This window comes from Budorcas taxicolor, chromosome 11 (assembly GCF_023091745.1).
Source record: "Budorcas taxicolor isolate Tak-1 chromosome 11, Takin1.1, whole genome shotgun sequence".
In the NCBI taxonomy this organism is placed as follows: Eukaryota; Metazoa; Chordata; class Mammalia; order Artiodactyla; family Bovidae; genus Budorcas; species Budorcas taxicolor.
In genome coordinates, this window is record NC_068920.1 from 163,760,010 (window position 1) to 163,779,574 (window position 19,565).

Consider the following 19,565-nt stretch of genomic DNA (forward strand, 5'->3'; position numbering starts at 1 on the left):
GAGGCGGTGCTCACAAAGAGCTCACTCAGTGCCCGGCCTGGGTGACGGCGTATGCAGAAGGCATTTAGCTCTGGGCTAGGATGCACCCATAAAGAGCCTAGCTCAGCACATTTCAGGAGCAGAAGCGGCAACGATGCCCAGTGTCAGGCTGGAAGGAGCGGCAGAAACAAGCTCAGGATGGTCTCGGATCCGAGCTGAGGCCGAGGGGTGGGAGGCAGGGCCCAGGACTCCCAGGAAACTGGCCTGGGCAAAGCCCACAGCTTGTGTGGGGCCACAGCCTGCGTGGAGCCAGAGGCCAGAGGACAGGTGAGGGTGCTCTCCGGATGGGTGGGGCAGGGGTACAAAGCTGAGAGGCCCCGTGTCCCCCTCCCTCTGCCACCACTGCCCTGAGTCCCTGCCTGGGGATACGCTCCCGGGAGGCAGGGGTACAAAGCTGAGAGGCCCTGTGCCCGCCTGCCACCACTGCCCTGAGCCCCTGCCTGGGGAGAGGCCCCAGCGGCCACGCCCACCTTCTCGATGTCCTCCAGTGTCCGGTAGTACTTGGCCTCCGTCTCCTGGATCTCCACCAGGCAGCAGTTCCTCTTGTCATCCTCTGTCATGCCCATTTTCTAGGGGAGGACACAGGACGTCAGCCAGGACCCTGCCGTGCCCCATGCTCGGCTGGGGGGTCGCCAAGTGCGGAGCGGGTGCGATGGGGGACGGCACGCTCTTCCCCTCCTTCCTGGGCACGGGGACCCTGAGGCCAGCGCAGGGGGCGTGGCATGACCCTGAGGACGGTGACAGCAGGTCCCCACCAGGCTGGCCACCCCCTCCAGCACACGCAGCAGGCGGCGCATGCTTAAAGCACCCACTGTGCGCACGGGGAGAGGCTCTGACCAGCTCCCTGGGGACCCACGTCCACCGACCCACCGTCCCAGACTGTCAGTGCCTTGGAGAAAGGGGCCAATCCCTGGCAGAGCCAGATGTTCCAAATACCCAGCAGTCTCCGACTCTGCAGAGCTCAGAGCCCATCGGCAGAGGTCCCTGGGACAGGCCCCTGTGGGGGGCCCTCTAGGGCAGGACTGAGCAAGATAATGCGGCCACAGGGGCCGGGGAAGGAGCCACGGGGGGGATGACTGTCAGGGGTGACTGTGGATGGTCCAGGCCTTCTCCTTAGGTTTTTGGCTGAGAGAATATTGGACAGGCGACACACCGGCCATTTGGACTCAAACCCGCCTTGACGTCATCCTTCTTTTCCAAGAAACGCCCCCAGGGCCTCGAGTGGGCTGGCTGGGGCCACAGCACTCCAAAGCAGCCTGTCAAGTGGGCACATGACCCAGGCTCCTTCCCAAAGCCCGAAGCCCTGCTCAGCCTGGGAACTTGGTGTTCAGGGTCCACGACCCCCTAAAACTGCATCTAAGAATGTGGAGACCGATAGTGTCTCCCTGGGGAGGGGTCCCGGGTTGTTGCAAAGAGGACTGAGGCTTCCTGAAGGTGCAGGAAGACGGAGCTGGCAGACCTGAGCCGGGGCCTCCCCTCTGCAGGCCACTTACCTGCATGTATCTAATCTGAAAGCATGCGGAAGAAACAGAAAGGATAGTTAGCAGTGCTTGCTCTTACTCAAGCCGAGCTTGGGGAGGCCAGGGAGCTCACTGACACAGACACCAGACCCAGGGATCACGCCACACCCGCCACCCGCCGAACGCCAGCCCGGTGAGATGGGAGGACGGCATTGGGATGGGGAGAGACTGGGATGGGGAGAGACCGGGACGGGGTCAGACTGGGACGGGGTCAGACTGGGATGGGGACAGACAGGATAGGGGACAGAGTGGGATGGGGTCAGGCTGGGATGGGGTTAGACTGGGACGGGGTCAGGCTGGGACAGGGGACAGACTGGGACTGAGCGGGTGACACCTTCCCCCATCCTGGGCCAGGCTCTGCATGGCACCTGCCATGCCCTGGCTTTATCTTCCTTTAGAGACATCACTATCCCCTGTACCTTCCACTCAGACTATTCAGATATCTCCAGACATGATGGGGAAGGAAATAAAGCCAGCTTTTGTCTCTGGGGACCTGCCATATGGCAGGAGGCCCACCCTGCCTGGTGGACCAGTGTGAGCCCAGTGCCAAGCCTGGGGAAGCTAAGCATCACTGGGCAGGTGGGACGCCAGCCTGTCCCCAGGACACAGGCAGGCATCCCCCCAGCCCCGCAGATGCCCGGGGTTCTGTATGTCCCTTCAGGACCAGAGGCAGCAGTGGGTCCTGGGGCTTCTGTGGGCGAGGGGCGGATGCGGTCTCTCAAGAGCCAGCTGGGACCAGCTCCAGGGAGGTGAAGTGGAGACCTCCCGCCCCCCAAGCCCACTTCCCTGGAAGGTTCAGGAGCAGGACTGCCTGGGTGGAGGGGCAGACCTGGGGTCACAGACACACCCCTGACTCTCTAGAGCGAGATTCCTGGTGATCGTGGAGAAGGAAATCCACCTTCAGACCCTCGAGGGGCCAAACAAGAAACCTCTTCTGTAGTCGGGGCTGTGAGCTGGCTGCCAGCGTCTCGACGCCTCCCGGCAGAGGGCAAGGCCTCTGAAAGTCCTGTTTCTGCATCACCAATGCTCAACCCCACACTGAGGGAAAACACCGAAACTTGCTTCCCTGCATTTCTTTGGTGAAAGCAAATGGCAGCAAGAGCCTCTAGGGTTGTCAAGAGGCATCTCGCCCACCCCCAGGAGTCTGGGGGTGCAAGGCGGCTGGAATCCACCCCACTGGGTCCCCGTCTCCCATCCTGGCCCAGCAGGACCCCCCTCTCCAGCTGAGCAGCTGCACACACAGCCGTCGAGGGGTGACTGCTGACGGCTGGAAATGAACACCCCTGTGCGCGAAGGTGCCTGGCGGGCTGACTGAGCGCACAGCGCCTCGTGCTTCTGCACAGCGGGGCAGGGGTCCAGCTGCCTGAGGTCACCACTGAGTCTCCTCCCCAGGCTCCCCGGGCAGGAGGGACTCGGGGTCCTGCACGCCTTCTGGGGGAGAATTCCACAGCAACATGCCCGGGGCGGTGGGGTGGCGGAGGTGGCACCTCCGTCTCCCAGGAACATTTCACGGGAAAGAAGGGGCGCCGGGGCGCTGGGAAGGACCGGGCCCCTCTCGGGGGCTCTGCCGTGGGGTCGGCGCAGAGGCTGCGCGGCGCGGCGGGCCGGGCTCACCATGGGCTGCTGCACCTCCACCCTGATGATGTCCTCGTAGATGTCGTCGCCGTCATCCTCGCACGGGACGCAGTCATAGATGTCCTCGCCCACGCCGTGCTCACTGTGGGGAGGCAGAGGGGGTCAGAGGCGGGCGCTGAAGCCACAGCCACCGGGGGCGCCAGCCCGCGGGGGCCTCCTGGAGAGGAGAGGCCGTCGGGGCCACCGAGAGCCTCTCCCTCTCAGCCTCCGTCTCCCAGTCCAGTGACAAGGTGTAGCACCTGCCTTCCGAGGCTTCTGGGATCTCACTTTCAGGCAGCCTCGGGCTCTGCTTGCTGCCCTTCTGGAAGGTCTCCCACCACGATAAAGCGCACCCATCCCAGTCGTTTAGTAAATGCTGGGGATGCCCGACGGGAGGCTGAGGGCAAGATGCTGCCTTAACAGGTGGTGCCCAGCTCTGGGGACCAAAAATGCCCTTCCCACACCCACACCTGGGACCTGGAGCCCCGCAAGCTCTTGGCTCAGCCCAGAGTCTCCCCAGCCCCTGCAGTCCAAGTGTGAAGGTCAAAGTGCAGAAGTCGCAGACACATGGACATCTTCCCTGCCAAGAGGTCAGGGAGCCGAGCAGAGAGGGACGCAAAGCTTGCAATGTGCCTTTCCAAATGAGCAAGGAAGTTACCGGCCTTCCCCAGTGGCTTAGCGGTAAAGAATCGCCTGCAGTACAGGAAATCCAGGTTTGATCCCGGGGTTGGGAAGATCCCCTGGAGGGCATGGCAACCCACTCCAGAATTCTTGCCTGGAGAATACCATGGACAGAGGAGCCCAGTGGGCTACAGTGTATGGGGTCGCAAAGAGTTGGAGGTGACTGAAGTTGCCTGAGCGTGCACACAAGGCGGTTACTGCTCGATTCATAATTCAATAGGTATTTGTTTCCGCTCATGAGCTCGACCAACAAGTCATCTCCTCTGACCTGCAGAATCAAGTCATGAGACACCTCCTCCAAGAGGCCTTCTGGGACCTCCGCCCAGTCTGCCATCCCAGACTCTCCCCAGCGCTCTCCTCTCATGGCACCTCCAGTTATTCCATACATGCCGGTGGGTGAGCCTATCTCACCTCCAGACAAAACCCAACTTCGTAATCCCTTCTGATCTCCACACCTGATACAAGGCAGGTGCTCAATAAACTTGCACTGAATCAGCAGATGAGCCGATGGGACTGTTCAACAGCTCCCGCAAGCCTGGCGCACAGCCCACTCCTGACCCCAGGGGTCGCTCTGGCCTGGGGCACCACTGGGCCCGGGGTGGCCAGCTCTTCAGCCTGCCGTGGGGTCTGTCCTTGGAGGCCTCAGCAGGCCAGCTCACCACGGAGGCCCACACCAGGGCCCTGTGCCCCTCTCTGCGGGGTACAGCTCACCCAGCCGGGCTGAAGGCGGGCTGGCCAAGTTCTCCTCCGAAAGGCATCAGGATGAGGTGGACCACTGCCCGAGTCAGCGGAAGGGGGCGAGGAGAGAGGAGAAATGACACCAGCCGCTCTTATGAATGAGTTTCTAGCCACGTCCCAAACCGAGCACTTGAATGTTAGCTGCCGTTCTACAGGCGAGGGCAGGCGGGGGCCTCCGGGGTCAGGGAGAGAGCTCTCTGCAAACCTACCAGAGAGGAGGCCGTGCCGTTCTAGCGAAGACCTAGGCAGCCAGAGGGGCCTGGTCTCCCTGGAGCCCTGGACGCCAGCCCAGCTCACTGCGATGGGGCAGTGAGCAGAAGCATCGGACGTGCCTCTTCGGGGACGGGGGCAGCCAGTGCCCATCCTGGTGAGACCCCTGCAGCTGATGGACGGGGGGCGGGACGGGATGCGGCTGCTCTGGGAGACCTCCCCTGGTGTTTCACAACCTCTCCAGGTGTGGGGAAGAAGAAGATGGGCAGAGAACACAGCCGGACCACACGGTGCTGCGCCAGCTAACGGACCCCCCCCAGTGCTTACGTGAGCAGCCACCCACCCACGGAGGGGCGGGCAGGATGTCAGAGCACATGGGGGCCTCGAAAAACACGCGTCTGCTTTTCAATTCAACGCCGCCTGGGAGGTGGGAGCGCTGGCACCATTTCACAGATTAGGGTCACACACTGAGGCTCCGCGGCGGCTACGGGGAGGGGCGGGGGGCGAACTCGGCCAGCCCCGTCCTTCCCGCCCTCTCCCACCCACCCTCCACCCTCCACAGCAAGCTGCGTGTCTGGACGTCAGCAGTCCCAAGAACTGGGGTGCAAATCAGCACCCAGACGGTGACAGAGCCCCCAGCTCCTGTCAGAACCTACGAGAAGGCAGAGGACGGTGTCTGTCCCCCCAAGGTGGGCCTTGGGAATGGTAACTTGCATTCACATGAATCACCCCCTGCCCCTCCAGGTGTTGCCCCCAAAGGAAGTGGGGCTCCTGCAGTCCCAGCCTCCCGGGTCCTGGGTTCAGGCAGGGACCTGCATGGGTTCTTCCCTAAGGGTGCCAGACATCCTGGGGTTTCCGTCATCAGCCGAGCGAGGCTGGTGACAAAGGCTCTGTCTGGAATCCTGACAGCGTGGAACAGAGGGGAGGCAGGCACGCTCTCAATCCCACCATCTGCAGACAGACATCCGCTCTGCTCCGACGGGCCGGTGGAAGGCAGTCAAGTGGGTGAGGGGATCGTGATGGTTAAATATTCCAAAAGCCGATTAAATGAATCAAAATCGTCAGCCTTGAAAGGGTCTGTGGGGTCATCAGGTGCAGGGGCAGCAATCTGCCAGCCCAAGAAGAGCCCCCTTTATCATCCCACATTTGGGGGAACATTCTCACTGACCCCAGGACTCTACCCCAACTCGCTCGGAATCATTTTCAGCAAAGACCCCCGCCCTGGGGAAGCGCCCACCACCAGTCAACCTGAATCAGGGCTCAAGATGCACCTGAGCCCAAAGCTGTCCATCAGGCAGATGGGAAAGCCAAGCGGACGGGCAGGGAACTGGCCGTATGTCATACGAACGCCATATTCCTGTTCTGTGGCCTCCCGGTCAGCTGGGCTGGTCGGCATGCTTTTGCTGGATGAGGCCCTGATGACGTGGCGCAGAGGGTAGTGAGAGAAACGGGACAGGAGGTCTCTCCATCTAAGGGCGAGGCAGACACCTGCCCTGCTGGGATCCCCAGCCAGAGCCGCGGCATCATCCGGAGGGAGAGGAAAGCGAAGGCTGGAGGCTCCAAAGCTTCCAGGACAGGCGGGACTTGAAAGACGCCTGGATGCCCGTGTGGACTGTGGGGTCCTAGAAAAGGTGTTGAGGGACAAGCCCCTCCTCTGCCACCCTCTTCTCTGGCGCCACCCGCCTAACTAGGCATGCGCCGGTCTCTACAGGGCACCGCTGCTTGCTGAGCGCAGCGTGGAATGCCGCAACGCAGGCTTTCCACCATTTTCAGGGTTTGTGCAGACTGAGATGGGGCTTCCCGGGTGCCTCAGTGGGAAAGAATCTGCCTGCCACTGCAGGAGACGCAGGTTCGACCCCTGTGTCGGGAAGGTCCCCTGGAGAAGGAGGTGGCAACCCACTCCGGTGTTCTTGCCTGGAGAATCCCATGGACAGAGGAGCCTGGCGGGCTGCAGTCCACGGGGTTGCAGAGTCAGACACGCCTGGGCAGCTGAGCAGGATTGCGCGTAGACTGAGGCATACCTGAGTTGCACCATTTTGACAAGGGCACCCACACCCCGTGACACTGAAGAACACTCTCGTCTCCCCTACGAGCTCCTCCCCTTCCTGATTATCCCCTCCCCTAGTCACGCCTCTGACTGTTCTTCACCATAGACTTTCTCTTCAGCTGTTCTAAATGTCACATCAACAGCAGCGTGTGCCAGGCCCATTTCTGGCCCTGGCTTCCTTTCCTCAACATCATGCCTCTAGATCCAGGCTGCTGCCCCCATCAGCAATTCATCCCTTTTTTATAGCTGAGTCTCAATCCACGGCATGAATGTGCCACAATCTGACATCCATTCTCCTTTTGATGAACATTTGGGTGGCTTCCAAGTTCTGGTTATCGTAAATAAAAGCTGCTATGAGCATTTGCCTTTTTCTTGGTGGACATATGCTCTCATTTCCTTTGGAAATGAAATTCCACAAGGCGTGGAATTGTTGGACCAAAGGGGAGGTGGGCACATTTAACTTCATCAGTAGCTGCCAAGCATTTTCCCAAAGCGAGCAGCTGCAGCATTCATGTCACCAGCAGCAGTGTGCATGAGTGACAGTTACTCCAGTTCTTTCCAGCTCTGGCAACTTCCAGTCTTTTCAATTTTAGCCACTAGAGTGTGCAAGTAGTGAGATAGAATTGTGGCTTTATTTTGCATTCCTGCAATGATTAACGATGTTGACAACTTTTCCGTGTACTTACGGACATTTGTGTATCTTTCTATGTAAAAGGCTTGCTCAAGACTTCTGTCCATTTCTAAAAGTTAGTTGCCATCTTCTTATTGAATTCTAGGAGTTCTTTATATATGATGGATACAAGTCCTTGGTCAGGTATATTAAAAAAAATTCCCCCCCCAACCCAGTCTCCAGCAAGGTGAAGGTGAAGTCGCTCAGTCGTGTCCGACTCTTTGCGACCCCATGGATTGTAACCTACTAAGCTTCTCTGTCCATGGGATTCTCCAGGCAAGAATACTGGAGTGGATTGCCATTTCCTTCTCCAGGGGATCTTCCTGACCCAGGGATCGAACCCGGGTCTCCCGCATTGGAGGCAGATGCTTTAACCTCTGAGCCACCAGGGAAGTTCTCCATGGTGTCTTTCGATAAGGATCCATTTTTCATTTTAATGAAACTTAATTTATTGAGTTTTTCTTCTATGGTGTCCTGACTCTATCCTGTATCACATCTAAGAAACCTTTGTGCCTCATGTAAGAATCTCTGCTTTCCTTCAGGTTGCAAAGGGTTTTCTCCTGTATCTTCTCCTAAGATCTATACAGTGTTTATGTTTAGGCCTCTGGTCCACCTCAACTGGAAATCTATGTACGGTGTGAGGTAGGGCTCGAAGTTCATTTTCCCATCCCTGTGTGGATATCCAGATGCTTCAGAACAATCTGTTGAAAACTTTCTTTTCCTCACTGGATTGCTTGGATCCCTTTGACAAAAACCAGTTGACCACGTGTGTGTGGGTCTGTTCTAGAATGCTCTATTCTAGCCCATCAATATATTCAATTATCATTACGCCAGTACCACTCTGCCTTAATGTAAGCTTTACAGAAAGGCTTGAAATCAGGTCGTGTAAACTCTCTAGCTTTGTTCTCTCCTTAACCATTTGGCAGATAATTTTATTTGGTTATTTTTGGTTGCACTGGGTCTTTGCTGCTGCACGGGCTGTTTCCGGGTGCAGTGAGCAGGGGCCGCCCTTCATGGTGGACTGTGGGCTTCTCACTGGGGGGGCTTCTCCTGCTGCAGGGCACCGGCCTTGGGGCAGCAGGCTTCAGGAGCGGTGGCACGTGGGCTCAGCAGTGGTGGCACACGGGCTGAGTCGCTCTGCGGCACGTGGGATCTTCCTGGATCAGGGTCAAACCCACATCCCCTGCGTTGGCAGGTGGCTTCCTTAACCGCCGAGCCACCAGGGAAGGCCTAGCTTTGTTCTTTGATCGGACTGTTTAGGCCATCCTGAAGTCCTCTATGTTTCTGTATCAACTTTACAATAACTTTGTCAATTAAAAAAAGGGAATCTGCTGGAATTATAATAAGAACTGTGGTAAATCTACAGTCTAACTTGGGAAAAACTGACATCTTAACAAGATCATCTTCCAATCTATGAACAGAGTGTATACTTTCATGTATTTAGGTCTTTGATTGTCTCTCAGCAACATTTTGTAGTTTACCATAGAGATTTTGAATTTAGGAAGCTCAAGGCTACTGTTTTTTCAGTTTTTTTTCCTGCCTTACTTGTTTTTTCTTCTCCTTCTGGGATTCCAATTATGCCTATTAGACACTTGATATTGTCCCACATGTTGAGACTCTGCTCATATTTTTAAATCTTCTTTTTTTTCTGCTACTTAAGAGTGTATCCCTTCCACTGAACTATCTTCAAGTCCAATGATTCTTTCCTCTGCCATCTGCAGTCTTCTGCTAAACTGATCCAGTGACTATTCGTTTAAGTTGCCATGCTTTGCGGTTCTAGAATTTCCATTTGGTCCTTTTTTATAATTTCTATTTCTCTACCGAGGCTCCCCATCTGTTCACTCACCTGACACTCATTTTCCTCGAAGCCCTGATCAAAATAATAAAAGCTGCTAATTGTGACATCTAAGTCATCTCAACAGTGATTCCCCTGGACATTGGTTTTCTTCTCAGTAGGACTCATTTACACCCGTTTCTTTCTTGGTTTGATGATTTTTTATCGCACACTGGACACTACAAATGACTCATTACGGAGATCCTGGATCCACTATTTCTTTCGAAGAGTAATATTTGTTCTGACAGTTTACTTGGTTGGCTGGACTCAAACTTCAAACTCTATGTTCCCTGTGGGCAGCAGCTGAAATGACAGCTAAATTCAGTTTCCAGCCGCTGCATTTTTTGCCGGAAATCTTAGGGCCTCTCCTGTGTTTGAGAGGTTTAATGGTCAACCCAGGACTCAGGTGGATTCTGCAGCAGATCTGCGTCTGTGGGCTCCTCCCTTCCAGCATTCTCCACCGAACTTTCTAACTGTCCTATCACCCTCAGTTTCTTGCTCTGACACCTCACGCCAGTGGACTGGGGGTTCCCTCAGGTAAAGGACTACAAGCTCTCGATCCCAACCACAGTGAGCAGCTCCAGAAGAAACAGCGGGCTCCTCCAGGTACGGGTGAGATGATGCTGTCCCTTGCCCCCTCCTCTGCACTCACGGAAGGAACAGAACCGCGAGGCCGAGGCAGCGGGAACACACCGCCTGCGGTCCCCCCAACACACGTCCATCACGAGCTCAGCTGCTCCTCCTCCTCAGAATCAGCACGGGCAAGGAGCAGTCATTCAGGCAGGATCGACTTTCAGGCCCCACATTCATCTCTTCTAATTCACTCAGGGCAGCGAGGTTAAAAATAGGCTGCCAGAGACACCAGACGGAGAGCTGTGTTCCGGCATCTGAACTCGGGACAGAAAAATCTCAAAAATGCAGACACAGTCACTTCTCTCCATTCTGCAAAATGTCTGTTATCCAGAACCTGTTGAAAACTTGTGGGAGGGATGGATAAATCAGGCGTTTGGGATTAAGAGATACACACACTATATATAAAGCGGACGACTAAGGCCTACTGTGCAGCGCAGGGAACTATGCTCAGTATTGCAGTGACCTGGAAGGGCAGAGCCTGGGAAACACAGAGGCACGTGTGCATGACTGGAGCACAGTGCTTTGTACCTGAAACAACACAACTCTGTAAGTCAGCCCAACTTCAGTTAAAAACAGACAGACAAGCTTGAGTGGTGAATGATCAGCTTCACGCCTTTGATGTCCCAGCTTTACCCCCGTTGACAGGGCCTCATTATCTAGCCATGAGGACACTCATAAGCCTGCTCTCTACATTTATAGGCCTTTTCGATTATGAAGACTCTCCACAGCCATTATTTAATTCAGGTCGATGAGCACTAAGAAATACAGGTTCGTGCATATCACACGAAACTGTAAAATAGTAGCACTGAAATTTCATTTCGCGCATGTTCCACGTTCCAGGAGAGGGGGAAATACAAGAAACGGCAAAGTGAGTTTTTTTTTTTTTAAGAAGTGAGTTTTTTTAAAAAGCGAAAGCAAAGTCATAAAGGTAAAACTACATATGTTTGCTCAACTTGGCGATTAAGATGAAAAGATGATCAGATTTGACTGTTTTAATCTACACTTATCCTAAGACCGAGTCTGCACTGGTAGGTGACTCCCAGAATCCGAGGGACACAGAGGCACCAACTAACTGTCTGTCTGTCCATGGGCCTCACAGTCCGGGTGGGGAGACCAACGGGGTGGCAGTTACCTCTGAGATGCAGACCCATCTGACCTGGAGGAGTGTCACTTGCGTGGGGTGACAAGCTCTGGTCTCCAACAGCTCTGTCCCTTTGGCCAACACTGCATGGAAATTCCACCACTGCCCCGCTGATTCTTAGCTGAGGCATTGCCTCCGAGTGTGAGTCTCCTGAGCAGGCAGAGGGCAGATACATTACAAGCCTTGGGCATCTGCTAACACAGATGAGTTACTGCTGGGCCTGACGGGCCCAGTGCATCTGACGGCCACAGGGGCTGAACGGAGAAAAAGGCAATGACAGGTGTGGGGTCAGCAGTGGGGAAGGGTGCAACACGAGGCCCCGGAAGGTCTGAAAGGCCCTGGGGTGCAGGGCTGTGACCTGGAGGTGTATCCAACGAGGCGCGGATCCCTGTGACCTGGAGGTTCATCCAACGAGGCGCGGACCCTGGCCTCTGTTTCTCCTGCGACAGGAGCTGGGTCCACCCAGTGTGCCCTGGCCCTCGGAGCTCAGTGGGACCCCACGGCCCCTACAAACCATCCCACGGGGCAGAGGCCAGGATCAGAGCCCAGTGCACTGGACCTAACTCCAGTCCCACCTCCTATGGTCCTAGAAAAGGAACTCAAGGCCCTGGAAAAAACCCAAAAGGGACTCTCAATCACCCAGGCCGAGTTCTATCACGCCAGGCCATCTCAGTCCCAGCCTGAGTCTTTTCTCAGCATCACGCAGACCCACAGAGCCTTGTCGTGAAGTTCCCAGCTATCAGAGGCTGGGCTTCACAGATAAACTGCGTGTCCCCACCACGCTAAAGCGGTCTGTGCACACGACCACGCTCAGGCAACGCCGGACCACAGGGCTGGCGCATCCCCTTCTCCTTCAGTTCAAGCTCTCGTTGTGGGATCCTGACTCTCCTGAATGCGGCCCCCTCAGGGGGAAGCAGTCAGTCGAGTCTGGGATGGACTCTCAGCCCTGGGCAGGGCTCTGCAGCTCTGGGGAAGAGAACCTAACTGGGGATGAGGTAGCGTCGCTGGAAGGATCAGCCTCAGTGGAGCTGAGGAGCACGGGCCCAGCATACAGCAGGTGCTCACTAATGGCCATGGCCCAGCACCCCACGAGGGGGAGAAGGTGCACCAGACAGTACTTAGCATGGTGGTCCACGCTCAATAAACAGACACCGGCAGCGTCAAAGACATCGGATGTCCTGAAACACATCCGACCAGACAGCCGGGAGGCGAGTGTCAGCACGGATCTGTCCTTGGCGGGCTTCAGCAATCGCCCTTCTCTGTCCAATTGTCCAGGAGAGCACAGAGGACAGTGTGAGCAGAGGAGGCCCCCACCCCTCCGGATCGTGCCCAGGCCACCGTGAGACCCCAGAGCCCCCTTCAGCGGGACACCACGTGAGAGGCTGCCCAGGCCTCCGCAGCCCCCAGCCCACGTCCCAGGGCAGCCCCCTCCCCTCTCCCCCTTCACACTGGCAGCAGCTGTACTGGCAGATGCTAAATCCTGACAATTACTCTGGCCCTCACAATGGCCCGATGCCCTCCGGGAGGCCCCGATCCTGGCCTGCTGCCTCCCTGAGACAGCAGAAACCTCCCCTCCCGCTGAGACCCCGGGCCCGCGCCCCGCTGCCCCAGGAGCCTCACCCGCCAACCTCGATTTCGGTACAGAAAGTCAGCTGCTTAGAAGAGCTTCCCCCACGCCCCCCGCTACGCGCGGAAAATCACAGAAGAGCGAACAGACTCTGCTTTCTGCCGCCTGCGAGCCTGTGTGTGTACGGTGGACATAAACCGTCATGACTGACGACGCGATGTGCCTTTGGGCCCTGGGCCGTCTCACGCTGAACAGCAAGATCCCTGACCACCACTAAACTGTGACTAGGAAACCAAAGCTGGCATCTCCTGACCTCCGTCCACCCCAGTCGGGGGGGGCGGGGTGGCAAGGAGAGTGGGCTGTGGAGGGCCTGGGGAAGCCGGCTGTGGGCTGGACGGGCTGCACGTGGGAACAGAGACAGACAAGGCGCTGCTTACTAGGGGGCAGGCCTCACCTGCCCTCAGCTGACCCTCTTCCTAACACCCAGGCTCCCTACAGGAGCAGAGAGCAGGGCCCAGAAAGGGCAAGACAGTCCCTGAGGTCGCAAAGCCGTTCGGGGGCGTCACCACTGTGGCTGCGAGATTCCCAGGGCGAGCCAGGCTCGCCCGGCTGTGTGCTTCCTGCCAGAAGCCCCTCTTTCTCAGGGATTCTTCCGAAGCAGCAGGAGAATCTCCCCACCATTCAGACTTAGTCACAAGGATGAAGCCCAGGCGCCTGACCGGGCCAGGCAGCAGATGGCTCCGGGTTTCAGTCCCTCCTTGGTCGGGTAAAGGGTGCTGTGCGACCTCAGGCAAATCACTTACCCACTCTGAGCCGTAACTTCCCCAACTACAAAATGACCCGATTGGCCGTGAGTTTGAGCAAGCTCGGGGAGTTGGTGATGGACACGGAAACCTGGCTTGCTGCAGTCCATGGGGTCGCAAAGAGCAGACAGGACCGAGCGACTGAACCGAGCTGAGCTGGACTAGAAACCAGGGAGGAGGCCAGTGGCCCTGCGATGTCCTGAGGGCTGAGATGGCGCATGGGGCTCAGGACTGGGCCTGGCACTCAGGGGCCCCTGAACTGCCTGGAACTGCTGCGAGGCTCCTGGACATAACAGTCGCAGATGTCAGGGCCCCGGCCCCTGGGCGCGTCCTCGGTGCCTCGGTGTGCAGGGCCCAGCTCAAGCAGCTGCCTTTTCTCTGCGCTGCTCCCCTCAGGGTAGCCCTCATGAGGTGCTCACCTCGGGGGTCTGGGGGACCCCAAGTGCAATAAGACGATGACAACGCCGTGACAAAGCTGACCCTGCGGGACTTCTCCTCTTCTGGGGAGGGCGCCTCTTTCAGTCTTCTGGGGACGGCTTCTTGGAGGAGGTGACCTCCGGGCTGGGTTTTATAGGATGAGTTAGAGTTTGGTGACCGATACAGCAGATACTGTGTACACGACAGGGTTTTTTTTAGAATTAAGTCCAACATGTTAGGCTTATTGCGATTTTGAGCACTATTTTTTAAGGGCCACTGTGTGTCGAGTCTGTGCTACGCACGGGGGAAGTAACGTACAAGGGCCTCGTCTCTATCCTCAGGGGGGTCTGGAAGTCAGCATCCGGAAAGCGATTTGCAGAGGCCTTCATTAGACAGACTGCAAACATCTCCTCCTGGCCACCGCCCAGCTGGCCCCGCTTTCTTCTTGAAAACAGCACAATGAATGCCTGCCTCCTCCTCATCGGCCTCCCCACCCTGTGGAGATCGTTCAATCAGACCACAGAATCGCTGCAACAGCCCTGGTCCTGAAAGGACTCGTGCTTAACTAGGTATTAAAAATAAAAGCCATCCAGGTCTGTCTCGTCTCGTGTCCGCTGGCCTGTGTGATTCGACTCTCTAGCCAGGGTGGAGTGGCACGGGGCATCCGCTCTGCGGGCACTAGGGAGGCCCCTCAGACTCACTCTAGTACAGAGAATGAACACACTTCCTTCCTGGAGTGCTGGGCTTCAAGGTCACTGACGCCCTGGGCCCCCAGGGCAGGCGGGGCCTGTGAAACAGCTGGGCCCAGGTGCCAAGAGATCAAGACATCCCTGGAGGGCAGGACAGGAAGCCGCGCAGAGCAGAGCTCAGGGCTGTCAGTCCGCCGGCCACCTCCGTAGCCAGGAGGTGGGGGAGCTACGACCCTGTTCACTGGGAAGGGTGTGGACGGGCTGCCCCTGCCTGGCCATCCAGCAGCTGGTTCTGGGAGGGCAGGGAGTGTCGGGCAGCTTGTCTAGACCACAGGGGCAGGAGGGCCGCTGGGCTGCACACACACACGGTGACTTGGGGGCCCAGACAGCCAGCCCTCGGGTCCCGAGTAACAGACATAGCCAACCCCCAGCGTCTCCAGGACCCCAGCCCCAAATAAGGCAGCGGCCGGCCTGGTGGGGGTGGGGCAGGCTTCCTAAGTCACATCTCAGGTCACATGGGACTCTACCTAGCCGCCCTAGGGGACGGCCAGGACTTCTAAGGACCCACTTCAGAGCCACTCTGCCCCTTAGCTGCTGGGCTCAGCACGGGGACAGACCCCCATGTGCCCTGTGGACACTGGCTTCAGCTCCTCTATCCTGGCACTCCCACAGCCCAGGCTGGGCTTCCAGATTCACAAGTGGGTGCAGAGTCCCCCGACAGGGCTGCAGGGACCACACGCTGCCAAGGAGACGCCAGCCCAGGACCGCACCTGCCCCGCATACAGTCGGCGCTCCCTAAGTGCTTACTGTACAGAGGAAAATCTGAACACCCAGAGGTGCAGGCCGCTGGACCAGCAGACGGGGTGGCCCCGCCCAGCAAGGACCATGGGAGAGACGAGGCCTTCCTATGCCTGGCCGTCACCCCCCGAGCAGCCTGGAGCCAGTGTCCCCGGCTCCAGGAGGCAGGCGGCAGGGCAGGGCGAGGCCTCCCCAGCATCCAGGGCTCGGGGGACCCTGCCTGTCCCCGTCCTGCGGGAGGAGGGCAGCCGCGGACACCCCCACTTTGGGGGGCTTCACGGTCAGCCCACTTTGGGCTGTGGTGGGGTCGGCATCCTGCAGGGAGTGGTCTGTTTTTGCAAAGTCAGATTTGTCCCCTCAGAGAAGCAATTCTTTCAGAGAAACATGAGGTGCCCCCAAACCCAGGGACACATCCAGGCCTCGCACCTGGAGGGTCCCCCACAAGTGCAGGTCCCCTGCTCGACGCCAACCTTTCATACAAGGAGGCCTGAACATGAGGGAATTCTCGTCGCAGCTGGGAGAGCTGGGCGGGCCAGCCAGGTTGCCCTCGTGTGAGGGTCACAGTCAGGCAGAGCAACAGGTCCGAGTCCCCTGCAGGGACGGGCCGGCCAGAGGAGCGTGGCCTCTGCCCTCCCAGCAGGTGGCCCCCGCCTCGCTCCCCAGGGACGAGGAAGACCAGCTCCCAGAGCATGCCCAAAGCCCTCGAGGTGCCTCGACTCAGAAACTCCCACCTTTTATGCATCTTCAAACAATCACCCCAAGAGGCTAACACGGCACATTTAAACTGTGAAGTCATTTTATGATGCGGTAAAACGTGCAGCTCTACGTCTGAGGATAAATTACGTTCCCTGCCACATCCGATCACATTTATTCAAGCCTGAGAATCACTTCAATCCTGAGGAAAGCGAACCTGCCCGGCGGCCGGGAGCGGGCTCCTTCAAGCTCGAGGGTCCACGGATGACCTGGGCCAACTCTTTCACCCCAGGGAGGGAGGAAGGGAGCCCCGAGAAGGAGCTACCGTGCCCGGAGAGACAGGAGGCCGCCACAAGAGCCGCACACAGCCAAGGTGGACACTTGGGCCGCACGGCGCTCTGCCGCCAGCCCGCCAGGACGACCTCCGGGCCCCTCTCCTCGCAGGGCACCGCCAGCACTGCAGCACACCCGGCTGGGGGTCTCTACAGGCCTTCCGACGTGGGCCATGCCTTCCCAGGCGTGAGGGGTGGTCCTCCCAGTGAGCCCCAGGGAGCTTCTATAATTCTGATTTCTTGCTAACACCTTGCAGCGTCTCAGACCTGACGTGCCTCCACCGGGCGATACCAGGCCACGCCTCTGAGATGGGAGCCCAGGGTCCTGGGCAGGCGGATCCTGTCTTGCTCTACCTTACCACGCCCCACCTCCCACTCTTGGGGGCCACCCGCCCTGCCAGGCCTTAGCAAGGCTGCTCCTTCCGCTGGGACGCCAGCCCTGCCTTTGGCCACTTCCCACTTGGACTGTAAGACTCAGGTGTCACCTCCTTCCAGAAGCCTCCCCTGATTTCGAGGCTGGCATCCACCCGGCCCTACTCTGAGCTCCTGTGGTCAACCACCTCATACGTGTTTTTCTCCTGTATGCAAGTCTGGCTCCCAGCCCTGCAGGGGGCAGGGGGCTCCTCCACGGCAGATACTTCACTGCAAGCCCACCCAGGAGCTGGGCAGCTCTGAGAAGCTGTGGCAGGCAGCTCCAGGCCCCTGGGAGCACCTGGAAAGAAGCAGGGGGCAGCGGGAAGGACGAGCCATCAGGCAAATGTAAGGAACTGATCATCAGGGCAGTTTAAAAGCAGGCCTCTCATCTGAGGCTCAGTTTGCTTGACAGAGTGTTCTTTAAGTGGCAATACTGTGTGCTCATTTTTCCAGCCAGCTGCTCTATTATTTGATGACACGCTCTTCAAGGATCTCAGAAGTGAGCTCTGAGTGCTTGAGAACATAATCTCAGCTCAGTGTCGTCCACTCACTGAGCGCTGTTGTGGCCCCGAGACTGGGGCTGCCCACATGGGGTCCCCGAGCCACACGTGGCTGTGAGCTCACAAACGTGGCCAGCGGGCTGACCGGATCACATCAACCACTTCTTACATCAACAAGCGGATATTCTGGATACACTGGGCCCAGTAAAAGTACTCTTAAAATGCATTTGTGTGTGCTGAGTTGCTCTGTTGTGGCTGACTCTGTGACCCCGTGGACTGTGGCCCGCCAGGCTCCTCTGTCCATGGGATTTCCCAGGCAAGAGTACTGGAATGGGTTGTCCTTTTCTCCTCCAGGGGATCTTCCCGACCCAGGGATCAAACTCACGTCTCCTGCGCTGGCAGGCAGATTCTTTACCACTGAGTCACCCGTTTCTTTTTCTCTTTCTGATGCAGCTACTAGAAAATCTTAACGATCACCAGGCAACTCGTGTTTGATTTCTCCTGGACAGTGCGGCTACGGCCGTCGCAGGGGTGTCTCTCCTTTCCCTCTACAGTTCCCGAAAGTGCACAGTAACTGGCTGGTGGCTGAACGCACACACGACTCACTGACAGAATGGAAGCATTCTTGGGGCCACGCACACCTGGCGGTCCCTCCCTGGGGCCCCAGACCTTTCACGGGGCTCTGGCCGCCCGTGGAGCCAGAGCTGGACTTTCTCCAAACAGCTGTGAAGCGTCCGAGGTCTGGCAGAGCAGCAGGGCCCTTAGAGACACAAGGTAACCATCGTTTCTGACACCTGGTCAGAGCCCAGAGGAAAGAATGGGCCAGTTCTGCTGGAAACGTCACGCCCTCGCTCCCCGTCACCACTGGGCATCAGATCCAGGCCACCGCCCGGCCCCCGCCCCCAGGAGAGGCCAGGTAAGAAATGACGTTTCTGTTTATGTCATGTAAATTGCCATAATGGATAAATATGAGTCCCAAGTCCGCAGAGACAAGACGCTAGGAAATCTTGATTTTCAGTGAAAGGAGAAGGGGAGGCGGGGAAAGCATGAAAAATTTATTAACCTAGAGCCTCTGGGACCAAACCACAAGTTAAAGACTCAAATCCATCCCCCTTCCCTATAACGTATGATTTACGTTTGCAATAACGGGCGCCATACGGAACTCATTGGATTAAGGAGGCTCACTCTTAATGTCACGGAATAATATTATTGAACCGTGCAAAGGCTCCCGTCCCCCGGCCTGGCTTCTCCGTGCGGGAGTTCCATCCTGTGTGTCGGTCTGAGGGGTCAGGCAGCAGCGGAACTGGGGGAGGAGGGGGAGACGGCTGCGCGCCCAGCACACCGCCCAGGAATCCTCAAGCCTGGGCAGGCCCCCGGGACCAGGCAGGGACCCCCGGGGGCGGCAGCGGAGCAGGGGGCCTGGCGGGTACTCAGGAGGCTGCACAAGGCGGGCCCCGCTGTCCCGGGACCCGCAGCCTCTGCTGACCCCTGAGGCATGTTTCCAGAGGACACAGACCCCCGACTTTGGCTTGAGGGTGACTCCGGAGAAATGGCCTGACACTCAGCGCTGGGCAGGGGCCTCCCCCGGTGTCCCCGGGCCCCACATCCACAGAGCCAGCCCCGGATGGAGTCAAGGGGCATCAAACTGGGGACTCGACACAGCAAGAGCACAAGGCGTCCCGCTCTTGCTGTGATCACAACTCTCACTCTGAGTCTAAGCAGTACGATGCAGGAGAGAGAGAGGCCGTGAGGTTCCCCAGAAGCAGCAGCCAGTTATCAGGGAACAAGGGAATGTCTGCCGACAAACGGAGACCAGTCCCCTCAGCAGGTCGTCGCCTGGCCTGAGGGCCGTGGGCCCGCCACCTCGGGAGACATGTGGGCCCCCCACTACGGTCCAGCCAAACCTGTGATCTCTCCGCCTCAGTCCCCCGCCAGCCGCGTGGAGCAGGCCACGCAGCCCCACACCAGGCCACCGCCGACGTCGCAGGAGCCAACCTTCTCTTCCGGAAGAGCCCCCACCCAGGGATTCCCGCCAGTCCCCTGGGGAGGGCTCCAGACCCCTCAGGTGAAACAGCCGCCAGGGGTGGCCGGGCCAGGCGGCCCGTGACGGCCCAGGCAGACCTCGGAGGGGGAAAGGCGGGGACAGAGGCAGGCCAGACCAAGGCTTCGGGAAGCGGGGGACACCCCGGCGGCTCCAGGAGGCCCCGGCCTGGAGCCTCAGTCCA

At 58.1% G+C, this 19,565-nt stretch overlaps 1 protein-coding gene across 1 annotated transcript in view; it reads right to left on the reverse strand.

The window, feature by feature from the left end:
* VAV2 (vav guanine nucleotide exchange factor 2) overlaps positions 1 to 19,565 on the reverse strand; it is a 175,349-nt gene that overhangs the window by 38,080 nt on the left and 117,704 nt on the right. The window contains exons 5-7 of the mRNA XM_052648088.1: positions 3,174 to 3,276; positions 1,533 to 1,547; positions 510 to 608 (exon numbers count right to left, since the gene is read on the reverse strand). Coding sequence (XP_052504048.1) covers positions 510 to 608; positions 1,533 to 1,547; positions 3,174 to 3,276 — 217 coding nt within the window. The remainder of the gene's footprint in view (positions 1 to 509; positions 609 to 1,532; positions 1,548 to 3,173; positions 3,277 to 19,565) is intronic.